Here is a 15,604-nt window from a genome sequence, read left to right as displayed (position 1 = left end):
GCTTGACTGTGTACCAAGATCCATCTTCTTCAATTCATCCTGCTATTATTATTATTATTATTATTATTATTATTATTATTATTATTATTAAACCTAATGCAGCAGTGCTAACAAACACAAAACCCTTTTCATTATCCTTCCGATTTTGCTGAAATTGCCGCTGTATTATCAATCTATCTTTTCATCGTAATTAATAGCCACATCATGGACAGAGATACAACGACTCCGTATCTTAGGTCAGCTACCTCTTCATCATTTTTAATTATTTGCAAATTTAGCTGTTGGAATTGAATAAAATTGCCAGACCAGATCTGTTTGTACTTTGTAGTAGTAGCACTAGCATTGGCACACTTCATTTCTTGATTCAATGTTGTGTTTAGGAGTATGGTAATATACAATGTATGCAGTTGGTCTTTGTAGATTTGCTTATGATGAATGACATGTTTTAGCCTAAGGCTGTGTGTTATTGAATAATAGCTAGAAACAGCTAGTTATCACGCTAAGTCACTGCCACTAGACAGCTAGCCATCTCGTTAATTTAAGCGCTGTAGGTTAACTAGCTCACTATCCTCGTTTAAATAATAATTAAAAACATTTGAAATGAAAAGGAAAAACAAAAAAAGAATAATAATTTGTGACTGGTTGTGGTGTGAATTCCATAAAAAAAAGAAAGAAGAGGAAAGTGGCACTGTTATGGGGGTGGGGCCTAGCCCCATGTCGCCACTTGATGAATAGTCTGGCGCGGTGTGGAGGGCGCCATTATGTCCACATGGCTGGATGGTCCCTCCACAACACACAACGTTATTATTATATTAATTATTATTATTGTTACTATTACTATTATTGTTATTATTTGGTTATTATTGAAGCTAATAACAATAATAGTAATAATAACAACCATCATAGGTTAAACTGTAAATTTTAAAAGAGTAAAATAGTAAAGGGGCTAAAGTGTAACTTATGAAAAGGGCACAATGGTCAGTTTACCTGTTCGTAGATCATTTGCTAATTTAACTGCTATGTTAGGATGAATATTTACTAATTGTTTGTTGGATGTGTTATGCTAATCCACAATGTAGTTTATTTGCTGCATTATCATATGGAATTGCGTCAATGGCAATGGTTTTCATAAACAAAGCAGTTGTCATGGAGTATGCGTATTCAATGACTCTCCTTACCTTACAGGTAATACATTATAACAGTTTTTGTTAACTTTGTCATTTGTTGTTTATGAGTGTTTATATATGTTTCTTTTGGTAATGTTGCAGCAATTGGCGACTGCGTTGCTTATACATTCTGGAAGAGTAATGGGATGGACAAAAGCCAAAGCATTAAATGTTGACACTGCAAAAAAACTGGTTCTTGTTTCGCTCTTTTATAATGGAAATGTGGCGTTTGCTTTAGCAAGTTTGAAAGGAGTCAATATTCCAATGTACATTGCTATAAAACGGTTAACTCCTCTGGCTGTGTTAATAGCTGGCCTTTTTTATAAGAAGGGAAAGCACTCAAAACAGGTGATTTATCACATTCCATAACGTGTATGTTATCATATAACTTCATTGCAGTTTCATTCTAACAGTTATGTTGGTTTTCAGGTGATTCTTTCTGTATCATTAACTGCTGCGGGTGTAATGATTGCTGCACTAGGAGATTTTTCATTCGACTTACTTGGATATATGATGGCTCTTATATCTGTCTTCTTCCAGGTGCGTGTGTCGATTATGGGTCAAATCAGAATAGTCAAAAAGGAAAAGTGTTGAATTGGTCAAACGGGTTGAAAGTGTCCAAAGTGTATTTTCATTGCGCAATCCTATTTACCTCACTGATTATATTCATATTTGCAAATGAATTTTACAAATAATGGACAAAAGGTGTTACAATTCAACCCGACCCGTATCAGAAACTGTTGATGTTTATCTATAATAGGAATGACATTTAGATGTTGCATGCAGACAATGTACCTTGTTTTGGTGGAAAGATCGGGTGCAGAAGACGGGCTTACTTCTATTGAAATCATGTTCTACAACAGCTTATTATCCTTGCCATTTCTGTTATTTCTCATAATAGTTACTGGTGAATTCCCAACTTCACTCTCATTATTATATGCAAAGGTAATGATTACAAGTCTTGTATTTAATGAATACATTAAAAAGCACTTTCTTTATATTTTCTAAGTCATTTTCTTGAATGCTCACACAATTTTGTTGTGTTAAACAGAGTACTTCGATATACTTTTTTGTGATGTTTGTTCTTTCATTGGTGATGGGAATAATCTTGAACTATACCATGTTTCTATGTACAATTGTCAATTCTGCCCTTACTACAACCATTGTTGGAGTCCTCAAAGGCGTTGGATCTACTGTAAGTTTCCATGGTTTTATTCATTGGTTTATTAGTTATGATTAGAGGTGGCAAAATGGGCGATTTGGTTCAATATCAAAACGGGTCGGGTCAGAGTTGACCTGAAACACTTCTTATTCAACATTTTAAACTCTTTTATAAGTAGAACGCTTTATACATTAAAAATACATTTTGCGTGACTTTTATGCTAGTTTTTATTAAGTAAATTTGTCTGAGATTGCCACTTCTAATTTTCGATTATTTATGAGTGTCCCTAATGTGACTTATGATTGGTGGGTGAAGACACTTGGGTTTTTCTTACTGGGAGGAGTTCAAGTACACTTTCTGAATGTTAGCGGGTTGGTGATCAATACACTCGGCGGTTTGTGGTATTCACTTGCTAAATATCAAGAGAAACAACGAAGAACCACAATCCCAAAATAAGTGGGTGTGTGGGTTCTAGTTCAGCAAAGATAAAAACTACATGTTAGTATAAGTTTTTAATTTCATATTTATTTCTTTGTAATTGGAAATCAAATTCCTATAGCTATAGTAGATTTGACACACAAGAGGTTCATTATATGTGCTAAGATGAACCAGATGTGGATGAATACTTCTAATTATAATGAACCGCTAAATATTCAATCTTATGTTACAATGTTACATAATTAGTTTTTTTTTTTTTTTGCTCAGCAAGAACTTGAAAGTATATTAAAACTGGCAAAAACGCCACCAGCGGGAAGTTGAAAAACAGTTACAAACAACAGAAAAAGAAAAGTAAAAGGACCACGAAATGAAAATAGTCCTCAAGCCACAATACACGAAAACGGGGAGTTAACCCAAGCCGACCAATTGATTTCCTTTTGCATGGACCTTAGTTTTATCCAACCGAAGTGCATGGACCTTAGTTACATAATCAGTAAGCTCGTATTGTTGTGATTAGCATTATCCTACTAGGGTTGTGTTCCAAATGAGAACAGACGAATAAGTAGTAGCTAAAGAAATCGTCAAATCACATTTTAGCCTTTGATCATGAAATGGATAAAAAGCAGGGTCATGATTCATGGTATAAACTCAGAGCTTGAGCTCGACCTTAATGACTTGAAATGTGGAATGATTCTCGTTTACCACTCGTCAGGGAGTAGGGTGTCCTCCCGATTCCACCTTCAAATCGATCTTGCCCCATTTGTAGGTTTATATATTACAAAAGATGTGAAACGTGAAATAAGATGGATCATTTGAAAAAGACAAAACCTTATCCAACTTCTTGACAAAGGTCCTTTGGTATAAACTTTTTATACGATAAACAACATTATAGAAACCAAACATGTTAATTACCAACAAGTGTTTTCTAAACACGAGAAAGCTGAATTAACACGTGTTTCTCCTTTTGATTTTGATACATTTGGTTTCTTGGCCCCGTAAGTTATGGAATGTCTGACTAGGGTCCAACGAATCTTTCACCATCTAAGTTCCAAAGCTTTGTTTATAGAGTATATCAGTTTTGTTATTCAAAAGGTGGTTGTGGTGCAACTAATTGCTTGTTTACCTGCAACTTTATCATACACAGTGAATTTAACAGAAATTCATTTAAAATAAAAGAAAAAAAAAAGAAAATTACGAATATACCCTGTGGAGAAATAAACCATTGAACAGCACTTGTCACTTTGATCTCCGTCAGAGCAGCAGCGTCTCGCCGCCATCGGACAACCAGGTACCCTCACCTTCTCTTTTCCGGTAACACAAATACGAAAATAATAATAATAAGTCATCACAGTCTTCAAATCCTTAATTTCTCAATATATCAAACCCTACTCGTCTTCTAATCTATATCTTATATCTTTCCCTAATTGTTTATTTATTATTCTTCATAGTTATCCTCAGTATCAGTGTTTTATAAAATTATAAAGCATTGATTTCTCATCGGATGTACTTGATCGTATGCGTAGCTTAATTACGCTTCGCTTTATGTTAACTTTAACCAGATATATTACCAGAACTTTTAATTAGGGTTAATCTAGCTACTGGTTATGAAGCCTTATATTTATAACTACAGGACTCTTATAATACAGATGAATAGTCAGCATTTGAACTGTGAACTGTGATTTGCAGTTAGGATTCATGAATTCATTATGAAAAAGTAATTTTTGTTACATATGCATAATTGCATTGAGTTGTAACACAGGACTTAACTGTCTTATATGTATGTTTATTATGCCGACATGATCTTTTGTTTTAGAACTTATATACACAACTACCTGATACAAGTCATTAACTCTAAACTGAAGGTTACTTTGAGCTACTGGTTGTAGGCCTGTAAATGGACTGAACATGTTCATGAACTGTTTGGCAGGAAGTTCGTGTATATAATAAGCGAACGGACACGAACACACGTTTTGTTCGTTCATTTATGTTTGCTCGTTTAAATTGTATGTATATTTACTTGGTTATTTTATATTGGAAAAAAAATAAATATTATGATTATCCTCTGGAGTTTGTATTTTTGAATGCCAACTTATGTTCATTTATGTTTGGTCAATTATGTTCACTTGTGTTCGTTTATGTTCTTTTGTATTTGTGAACTGTTCTGATAAGATCCCAAATCTTGGTCAAAGATGTTATTGAAAAAGGGGGAAAGTGAGTAAATGAGATGTTGAAGATTAGGGCCGGTTATTATTCTATTAGCATAATTTTAGGGTCGGTTATTATTCTGTTGATGCTTATTTATATTATTTGTTCTAGGTTTAGGGAAGTCAATGTTTATGTTTATGAATTTACTTGGTTAAAATCCTTGTAATGGAGATCTAATCCTTCTCGAATTGGATTAATCGGAGAATAGCCCATCTCGAATCGGGCCAACTATCCTTTAATTTATTGTTTAAGTTTTAGGTTCTATCATTTGGTTCCATTGCCGGGAATTTCAAAGAGAAAATGATGTTAAACAACAGAGAAGATGCTATCATGGCTCAATTAGCAGCCATTATAGCCAAGTTAGATTCCCTCATAGCCTTGAAGGATGATATTGTCGAGATCAAGAAGGCTTGGATGGGTGACATGGAAACTCAGGATGAATCTGAAGAGCCATTGCCAGATCTGGTCAAGGAGGATGCTCCTGACGACAGTCCTAATGATGACGTTGCCGGATATGAGCATGTTTCGGGTGATGACGTCGTCAAATCTGAGCATGTTTTGGGTGCGGTGAAGTTGGTGCAAGAGCCCTATCTGGAATCTCAAAATCAGGTTTTCGTTGTTCAAGCGGTTGTGGATGTATTGCACTTGAACACGAAGATTGAAGATTTGGATCAAACCCTAGCGTTCACCCGTAATCCCTCAAGGGAAACCATAGAAGTTCATCACTTTAGCCCCCACACCAAATTTCAATTCGTATGGGGAAAGTCACACGGAAAATTTGAAACTCAGATTTGCACAAGCAAAATTGTAAACGCGGATTTGAAACGCACAAAAGTCAATTATCAACCACAATATGTTTTGGTTCAACGACAGGTCTATGAAGGGGGTCAACCTATAATTTAATGGCTTATTGATTGGCACAACAATTCCTTTCTTTTCGACTTGAGGACAAGTCGTGTCTCTGGGCTGGAAGTATTGATAAGATTCCAAATCTTGGTCAAAGATGTTATTGAAAAAGGGGGAAAGTGAGTAAATGAGATGCTGAAGATTAGGGCCGGTTATTATTCTATTAGCTTTTTTAGGGTCGGTTATTATTCTGTTGATGCTTATTTATATTATTTGTTCTAGGTTTAGGGAAGTCAATGTTTATGTTTATGAATTTACTTGGTTAAAATCCTTGTAATGGAGATCTAATCCTTCTCAAATTGGATTAATTGGAGAATAGCCCATCTCGAATCGGGCCAACTATCCTTTAATTTATTGTTTAAGTTTTGGGTTCTATCATGTTCATTTAAGGTGTAAATGAACGAACATGCCCATTTTCTTATTGAACGAACATGAACAAAAGAATTTGTTCGATATATGTTCATGTTCGGTTAAAGTTAATGAACGAGCATGAACATGCCCCCCTTCATGTTCGTTCGGTTCATTTACAGCTCTAGCTGGCTGTCATGTCATCATTTTATATGTCTTGTCAATTTTGCTTATTAATTCTTCATTGTTTGCTTGCAGTAAGTTTTAATAGAGGATTCCACCGATACAATGGGAGAAGAGGTAACCATTCACATTCGTTTAGCATTTTGTCCACTATCGATTTTGTTATTTATTAAGTGACATGCTATATCATTTTTGCATCATGTGTTACTGATACGTACCTGTTCCCGCCTAAACCCATGTTACCAAATTAGCGGGAACAGTTTTCAGTTTGTGTTAATTGTTCATATTAATATTTGAACTTCTGTTTTGTTTAGTTAGTCGATGTTTTTGTTTATTAAAATTAGGGTTTGTTAACCTTGTAAATTGGAGATCACCCATCTCGAATCGGGTCACTATCCATTTCAATTTCAGTAATCAAGTTCTTATTTTCGGTTCTTATCATTTGGTTCCATTGCCGGGAAACTCAATCGGGAATTTCAATTGAGATTCTGAAATCCGGCCAGTTTTGTCAAGTCTGATCAATTTTCACAAGTTAAAAATCGGGAATGATGGCATCACAAACTCGAAGCCAACCTGAAGGAAGACTGAATCCAGATCAAATTGCTGCCCAGTTAGCCACAATCTCATCCCGACTCGAGTCCATAGTGGCGCAATTAAAGGGAGATATTTGCACACATCAAGGAGGCTTGGATGGGTGAGAAGGAGCATGATGATGAACCTGCCAGCAACAGTTCTAATGATGCTGACGATGGATCAGAACGTGTTTTGGATGCTGTAGAGTTGGCGCCTACTGCCTATCCGAAATCTCAGATTCAAAGGGTCTGGCGCTCTCAGCCGGTCGGGAACTGGTATCCTAGAAATATGATCCGTACCATACAAACTGCTAAAAAATCTGCCAGGGGCAAAGCTCCGCAGAAGCATTTGACAACAAGAGTCGCTCCAGAATTCGAAACAGATCTGAGGTTTCAAAGAAGTGCAGTGACTGCACTTCAGGAGGCATTGGAAGCTGATTTGGTAGGGTTATGTGAAGCTTTGAAACACAAGGAAATCGTCTATCAACCTCCAATAGAATGGCTTGTTGCTTGACATAATAATTCCCTTCTTTCAGATACGAAGAAACAAGCACGAGACCTACTTGGTGAATGCTTCCAGTGTGGAGAAGAATACGAACCAAAGCACCAATGCAAAGATGGAAACATAGACATCATCGGGTGCACCTCAATGAAGCTTCATGAACTGAAGTTACCTGGTTGGTGAACCCATTCTGGATGCAAATAGGTAATGAAGACACCATAAGGTGCAACTTGGTTTGCAGGGAAATCATATGTGGGTTGATGGATTTAACAGGACACTCTCGTCGTTTCGTACAACCTTACTGGCAGTTGGAACTCCCGCCCGATTTTCGTGTTGACTCGGTCTTTCATGCTAAAAATGATAAGTGGTCTTACATGTTTCAAAGCTCAAGCTGGTTTTCAGAAACAAATCCACCGCTCTTGGAATTACTTATCTTTTGGGGTCACCGACCATTGGAAAAAAAAACCAAGTGTTAGCCGTATGATCCATTGGTGAACCATCCCCCTTGTTTCGACTTGAGGACAAGTCGTTTTACCCAGCCGGTAGTATTGATACGTACCTGTTCCCGCCTAAACCCATGTTACCAAATAAGCGGGAACAGTTTTCAGTTTGTGTTAACTGTTCATATTAATATTAGAACTTCTGTTTTGTTTAGTTAGTCGATGTTTTTGTTTATTAAAATTAGGGTTTGTTAACCTTGTAAACTGGAGATCACCCATCTCGAATCGGGTCACTATCCATTTCAATTTCAGTAATCAAGTTCTTATTTTCGGTTCTTATCAGTTACATAACTGAAACCCATGATCTCATAATGCTTCTGAGCTACAGAATTAACAAACACTGTTAAACAAAATTTATCTTGTAAACTTATTATAGCTTGACTGCTTGAGTACTTATTATGCATTTTACATTGTTCACCTGATGCGTTTAACAATACATCCATTTTAACTTTTGATATATTCTTGGTTGTACTGCAGGACTATATGGATGAGGATGATATACATTTAGACACCACAAGAGCCAGATGTACATCTTATATTCTTTTTTTTTTTGGTTTGGATCAAGTATTCTAGTTACCATTTTTATGACTTCAAGAATCACAGTTGTTTCTTTTGGCAGTTGCAAGTGTCCTCAAAAGGCATGCGGAACTAACTGAGCGCCTTTCTAGGTATTAACTCTTAAAAATACTGAATATTAGTTTTCTGGCATTTAATGTCTGTTTTTGTTACGTCAATGATTCATTGTAGTAATAACTTATGTCTTTTTCTAATATTAGGGATTCCGATAAAATGATTCTTGAGCGTCTAGAAAGGGAATTTGAAGCTGCATGTGCTTCTCAAACTCAAGGTAGACCTAGTTACATTTTTTGTTTCTATCTTTTGTTGTCACAAATTTGGTTATTCTGAAATTATCTGCCTTTATTCTCAGAGGTTTGTTTAGACATCGAACAGTGGAATGATGGGTTGTTAGCAACTATAAGAGAAGTGGTGCAGTTTCCTAATCTTATTCATTTTCTTCAGATATTCTGATTTAAATTTCTGTAATGTGTAGCTATGTTTGGTATTGAAATTGTTTTTATTATGATGTCAGGTTCATATGGAGGCTGACAGAAAGGCAATGCAGTCACCTGAGGATGCACGCATGCTGCCATTGTCTATGTTTCAGGACAAAATTACATATAAAGTTGGAACCAAGGTATTTTTTATTTTATTTTATTTTATTTTTGCAAAGTGGAACTAAACTATTATTATGCTCTTAACTAAATATCTTCTTTAACAGGTAATTTGTTGCTTGGAAGGCGCACGCATTGGCATACAGTATGATACGTTTTTTGCTGGTAAACAATCATATTTTATTTCTTTTCTTATATTGTAAACTCGAATTATAACACACATTTCATTTTTTAGGTGAGCCACGCGAACAGTATCATTGTGTTCTCGAAAGCAAGTCGTTTCTTGAAAAGATGACTGTCATTGAACACACTGTTCCTTTCTTTTTGCCATTACGTGAAGCAGAAAACGATCTTTTGTCCTCCAATGCAATGGTAATTAACTAATTTTAATTTCTAATAACATCTCTCAGTTCATGTTTGTACAATTTTAATAATACTTGCTTTTCAGAAATTTATTGATCACATTGGAGACTTATTGCAAGCTTATGTTGATAGACGCGAACAGGTATTTTCTTTAATACTTCTCCCAGTATTTAAATATTTGTATGACCGTTTTCTACTTGTTACAGGTCCGTCTTATTAAGGACTTGTATGGTAACCAGATTGTAGAGCTTTATCATAGTCTTCCATATCATATGATTGAGTTTTTCTTAGAAGATTTTGATTGGTTGGTATTTTTATGTTACGTATTTATATATTCATAATACACTATTAATATGTGTGTAACTAATGTTGTTAATTCTTGCAGCAAGGTAACAGTGAGTCTTAGATATGCAGATCTGTTATCCATACTTCCAACTGGTATAAGTGTTGTGGCATGGCCCATGAGCCAATCAAAAAAGTCCCCAACCAGGGATAAAAAGGGAAAAGTATCCTTTGGAAACATGGGCCCCATGCGTTTATCCTATGCAGAATCTGCGTTGCGCACCTTGAGTTTACCCGAAGGTCAGTTTGGGTTGTGTTTCATCTCAAACGGGTTAATCAAAATTTAAATGATGTTTTAGTAGTTAATTAGGTATTTTTTTTATTTGCGATTGACATTCTTCTGTTGATGTGGCGTTGTAGCATTTGCCGAAATCGTGTTGAATCTTCGGGAAGCTCTTGAGCAAAATTCCCAACCGCAAGATCCTGTTTCTGCTTGATAAAATGTCAAAAAATTGGAATCATAGAACAGATGTAGGTGTTTTGTACATTTAATATTCTTTGATTTTATTTTTCTTTTTTAAAATTTTTAAATGGAGTTATCATTTACATTTTGCATGGAACAGTTGTACTATTTGCCAACATGCCTTTGAAGTTTGAATCTGTACAGTTATTATATCTAGAATATAAACTTTAGGGAAGATAAGCATGTGGAGATGCATTTTGTGTGTTAAAAAGCCTTTGTTTAACATGGGTGTACAAAGCAGTTGGGCTCAAACCGGTTCGGGTTATAAACCAGGCCAGTTTGGTCAACGACTAGTCAATACCTGTTTAGCCCATCCTGGTTTGGGTTAGAAACGACTTTGAGTGTCAATAAGCGAACCTTATATGGATCACTTAGGGCTGGGATGAAACCGGTTCGGGCCCAAATCAGGTTTTTTTGTAAATATTTTTTTAAATTTTTTATTAAGCAGTCAACGAAGGATTACACACTTAATGAAGCCATTTATGGAACGTGTTTTGAGATTAGTGAGCAGTTTTGAGTTTAAGAGTACTGAGAGCGTTTTTGAATGTTGGGATTCAACAAAAACACCCGAAGCACAAAAAAAAAAACGGTATATTAATGTTATACTCGTAATAACTCATTCCCCACGTTTAATCTGTTTTAACCGGTTTTTCTCATCAACGTAGGAAGCAAAATACAAACCTACGAGTTGGGTCGGGTTGGAAACTAGTTATTGCCTATTGGGTCAGTTTGTAAACTGGTTTGCCGGGCTGGAACCAGTTATTCTTTTGGACATCTCTAGTTGATTACAAGATTGGGTTGAGCCCACTGTTGATATGGAGTTTGGTCATTCTACTCTCATTGTTGATACTTGATAGTTGTATTAAAACTTTAAAAGTTACTAGTTACGAACGGTGATTTTGTGACTATTTTCACATGTAAATTCGGTAAGTGTCAATTTTATGAGTATAATTTTAAAAACACGAATATCAAATCAACTAAATGATAGCCTAGCAAACGTAAACCCATAAGCTAAACAACCTCTTGGATGTTTCTCTTAAATACTTAACACACTCTCCACACTCAATAATTATGAAAAACCGTGTATAATAACGTGATTCATATAGAAAAAATAACGAGAGTTTACGTTTGTATTTTAAGAAGAAACTTTGTTTTCAAGCATGCGGAAAAGATTCTAGTTCAAGATGTATTTTTATTTAAATAAAGTATGTACCCATTTGTGTGAATATTTTTAGTGGTTTATAAATTCTTTTGGTTTTCCTTCTAGTATGCTGGATCTTTCAAAAACAAGCAGTCAATTTGGTCCGAAATATATATATGTTGGCGTTTGCAAAACATGGACCCTATGGTCAAACTTAGAAATCTTGGGTTCGACTAATTTTGACTTTTGTTAACGGTTTCCATCCTCTAAAGTTAAAACATGGAATTTTACAACTCCAAAAAAAAAAATAATAATAATATATAATAATAATAAAAAGAATCATAAATCTTTAATAATTTTTGATTGAGCCTATTTATCGGTTTGGACTTGATCGCTTTGGACAAACCCGAACCCTGTTGAAAAGAGAATAGACATCAAACTTGCTTACTTGAACAACCTTCTTAAACGTTGATCGCTAATTGCAAGCTGCAGTTCGGAGTTCGGCACTTGAATAGTCGAACAAAGTCAACAGATCGTAGCCTCACATTTTCTAATTTATTTTCTCCGCTAGTTTATTACTCTCACCGTCTCATTAAAAGTGTCCATATTTCTTTTTTTATTTGTCCCATTACAAATGTCCACTTTCAAAATTTATTAGCCAATTTCCAAGTTTACCCTTAAACACATACAACTAACATTAATAAACAATAATGATGGACCCAATTTTCAAGGGCATTATTGTCATTTGGTAAGCAGTGAAAACAATAATTTAATCTACCTTAAACTTTGTGTTTTTCAAACCAAGACACTTTGACCGGGACGAAGGGAGTATTTAATTAGGTTTATATATATTTTTTAGCTAGGTTAAATGGGTATAGATGAGTGAATGGCAAATGGATTTAGAAGTTTAATTAGGTTTAAATGTTTTTTTTTTCTAAATTAGATTAAATGGGTTTAATGGCAAATGGATTTAGAAGGACTAAAACTTAAATTTAGTCTTTTTTTTTTTGTTTTTTTTTTGTTTGGTAAGATTAATGAGTTAAAAATGTTATTTGATTACAAATTATTATTGGTTTTGAATTTTATAGGTTTATGGTACAGAACAATTTTAAAAATAAAAAAAAAACGCCAGAAAAATAAAAATTCTCGAAAGCCTGAGGTATTGTGTAGTTGCACATCCAGCACCTGTTGTGGACCGGCCTTGTGACTTTTTTTCTTTTAGTAAAGACGGTGAACTAAAGGTATCTCAAACCGACAAAAAATTTACATGATCGAGTATATACAAATAAAATGTGTATCGAAATACAAACGATAAAAGCTAAAGAAAACTGTGGATTAACATTTTGTTGTATATTAATCATCAAAAACTAAATTACATATTAAAGTAAATTAAAAATCAAAAAAAAAAAAGAAAGAAATTTAGTTGTTTTTTTCTTTTTTGCTAAATTATGCGTTGTTTCTTATATTTGTCACATTAAACCATGCATAGTCAAAATGCTTTATATGTGGGCATGTTGCGTCATGTGGCGTCTAATTAGCTTTTTCAAATTTTGCAAAAAAATGGCGTAGTCAAAATGCCCCACCCTTGGGCATTTTGCACCACGTGGTGTCCAGTCACTTTTACATTTCTTTTGTTTTTTAAAATTTTTTATTAAAAAGTAAACAAATAATGATAATATTTTATTGAATAAATATTACGTTAAAATAAAACAAAAACTACTCGTCTCCATCATCGTCGTCTTCATCATCGATCTCGACTTCGTATTCATCGTTGCCCTCGTTTTGGTTTTCACTTTCACCTGGAAAACGCCGATACATTCAAAAATGTTGGACCAAAACCCACTCAAGTCTTTGCTCCATACTTGCTGGAGTTCGTGGTGGATCCGAGTGGTATGAAAGTCGAACATATTGTTTTTCCCTCGTCTTCGATAATCATGTTATTCATTATGATACACGCATACGTAGCACTTTTCATTCGTTCTAACGACCATATACGACAAGGATTATTAACATTAACAAAATGCCAGCGTTGTTGAAGAACCCCAAAACACCTCTCGATATCCATTCTCGCAGACTCTTGTACTTTCTTAAAATACTGTCTTTTTTCATCCAACGGGTCTCTAAATGTTTTCACGATAATTGCATACTCCGAATATATTCCATCGCCCAAACAGTACCCATGATCGTAGAGTTATCATTAGCCCAAAACGAAGCGACATGAACAGTCACATATATGTAACTCTCTAACATAGACGACTGTTCTAAGACGGTTATGTCATTGTTGGAACCGGGAACACCAAAGAACGCCGACCAAATCCAAAGGTCGTATGAAGCAATCGCTTGAAGGCTGGCCGTTGGTCCCTTTTGGTCACCTCGTGTGTATTGGCCTCGCCATGCAGTTGGACAATTAACCCATTCCCAATGCATACAATCTATACTCCCGATCATGCCAGGTAAACCATGCACCCTTGCATGTGGCTCGTAAAGACGTTGTAGATCGTTCCAGTTGGGCTCTCTTTGATAATGTGGTCCATATAGTTTTAATATTCCTATATTTTATACAATTTATAAAATAATTAACTAATGCAAACGAGTTATATAATTATTTAAAAAAATGAAATGTATCGTAACAAAAATACTCCAAGGTTTCCCGAGTTGTTTTATCGGCCATCTTTAAATACTCGTCGTTAATGTAGGACGTGTTTCCGTAGGCGAGCACTCGTATGGCTGACGTAACCTTTTGAATAGTTGTGAATCGTAGCGTCCTCGACCGTCCGGTTTTTGCTTAAAGTAATCAAGTTCACGCTCCAAATCTTTGGTAATGCGCATAAATAAATTTTTAGACATCTGAAAGCGACGCCTAAAAGTCTTTGGGTTCTTGTATCTCGGCGAGTCGTTGAAGTAATCTTCCATCAACCGATCGTTGGCGCAAATACGATCTCGCTCGATATATGCTCTTTTCGAAACCGAGGGTGGAGAAGAGCTAATAGAATTCATATAATTAGTTGTCGCGAGCACAATCGCACTCGTAGCCGCCTCTTCCTCCGCGTCGTTTTCGGCTTGCCGGTCGGGCCCGAAATTATATAGAAGTGGGAGAATCCATAGATTAGGTCTTATAGAAAATTTGGTGTGAGGAATATAGAGTTTTAGAAAAAAAAGGTTTATAAATTTGGTGAGTTTTGATTAGGGATGAAAATGATTATATAGAAAAATTTTGTTTTTTTTATAAAACAATAATATGACTGTTAAAAACGGTCAGAGTGTTTGAAAGTGTGTGCCATGAAGCGTTTTGTAAAAATCGCCTATTCAAAAACGCAAGGCCAAAACGTGGGGGAAGGGGGTGGAGTGCCCCCGGCATTTTTTCCTCAAAACGACATAACTAGGCCGACTACGGGTGGTCTTATTTGGGTATCACTCCCAACATCCTATTTTAAAAGTAAATAATAACAACACACAATTTTTAAAAACTATTTGATTGTATATATACTATATTATTTCAAATCTTTCACGTCATGCCGACTGGAATATAAGATTAGTTAAAACGTATTGTAGCTTTTATTTAGATAAAGCTAAGGTGATATGTATCGTACGTGTACGCGTCAGTAGTTTATGCTTGTCAAATTGTAATAATTAGAAAGAAAAAAAATGCTTAAACTTACTATAACTTTGTAGTATATGTCAACACCAAAGTGGCCAGCCACGACACGTAAACATGGCGACAGTGGTTTGATAAGCCACCCCTCCTGGGTCCGTGGAGATGGCGTCCAAGTATGGGATAATCTTAGGATCTTATAATCGAGTTTGTTCCTTGTAAAACTTGTACTTTTATTACTACGTTCTTATCAAACTATGGAAACTAAGTGTATTATCCGACGTGGACTTCAACTCTTAATCTTCTTGCTAACCTTTATCTATCACCTGTAATCATAAGTAATTTAATTAATAATATGCCAAAGTTAAACACTTCACGTCACTATAGCTCATGGATATGTTAATATTAGAAACAAATAAACAAACATATACATCAACAAACATGTATACGTGGAACGCAACCATTCCTAAGAGCATGAACATGTCAAAGAAAGTGAAATTAACTTGGAAACATCATGCTTTAACCTTTCATTATAAATTATACCCCAAA

At 35.2% G+C, this 15,604-nt stretch overlaps 2 protein-coding genes across 3 annotated transcripts; both read left to right on the top strand.

The window, feature by feature from the left end:
• Positions 1-86: 86 nt before the first annotated feature.
• Positions 87-2,989, top strand: LOC143576280 (UDP-galactose/UDP-glucose transporter 7-like). Its single transcript, XM_077060410.1, has 7 exons — positions 87-236; positions 1,080-1,185; positions 1,269-1,514; positions 1,596-1,706; positions 1,953-2,111; positions 2,218-2,361; positions 2,644-2,989. Exons 1-7 carry the CDS (start codon positions 205-207, stop codon positions 2,782-2,784), a joined length of 939 nt encoding a protein of 312 aa, XP_076916525.1. The 5' UTR covers positions 87-204; the 3' UTR covers positions 2,785-2,989.
• Positions 2,990-3,972: 983 nt separating this feature from the next.
• On the top strand, positions 3,973-10,414 carry LOC143576279 (uncharacterized). 2 transcript variants are annotated; one of them, XM_077060408.1, is made up of 13 exons: positions 3,973-4,054; positions 6,484-6,525; positions 8,460-8,508; positions 8,602-8,650; positions 8,759-8,829; positions 8,911-8,969; positions 9,073-9,177; positions 9,262-9,319; positions 9,390-9,526; positions 9,603-9,659; positions 9,724-9,821; positions 9,903-10,099; positions 10,220-10,414. In XM_077060408.1, exons 2-13 carry the CDS (start codon positions 6,514-6,516, stop codon positions 10,294-10,296), a joined length of 969 nt encoding a protein of 322 aa, XP_076916523.1. In that variant the 5' UTR covers positions 3,973-4,054; positions 6,484-6,513; the 3' UTR covers positions 10,297-10,414. The 2 variants fall into 2 exon arrangements, with proteins under 2 accessions (XP_076916523.1, XP_076916524.1); XM_077060409.1 differs by having other exon boundaries at positions 4,029-4,054; positions 8,586-8,650.
• Positions 10,415-15,604: the final 5,190 nt, after the last annotated feature.

This window comes from Bidens hawaiensis, unplaced genomic scaffold (assembly GCF_021521415.1).
Source record: "Bidens hawaiensis isolate Kalapana, Puna unplaced genomic scaffold, B.hawaiensis_p1.1 tig00028042_1, whole genome shotgun sequence".
NCBI classification, from domain to species: domain Eukaryota; kingdom Viridiplantae; phylum Streptophyta; class Magnoliopsida; order Asterales; family Asteraceae; genus Bidens; species Bidens hawaiensis.
This window is presented reverse-complemented; position numbering and strand designations above follow the sequence as displayed.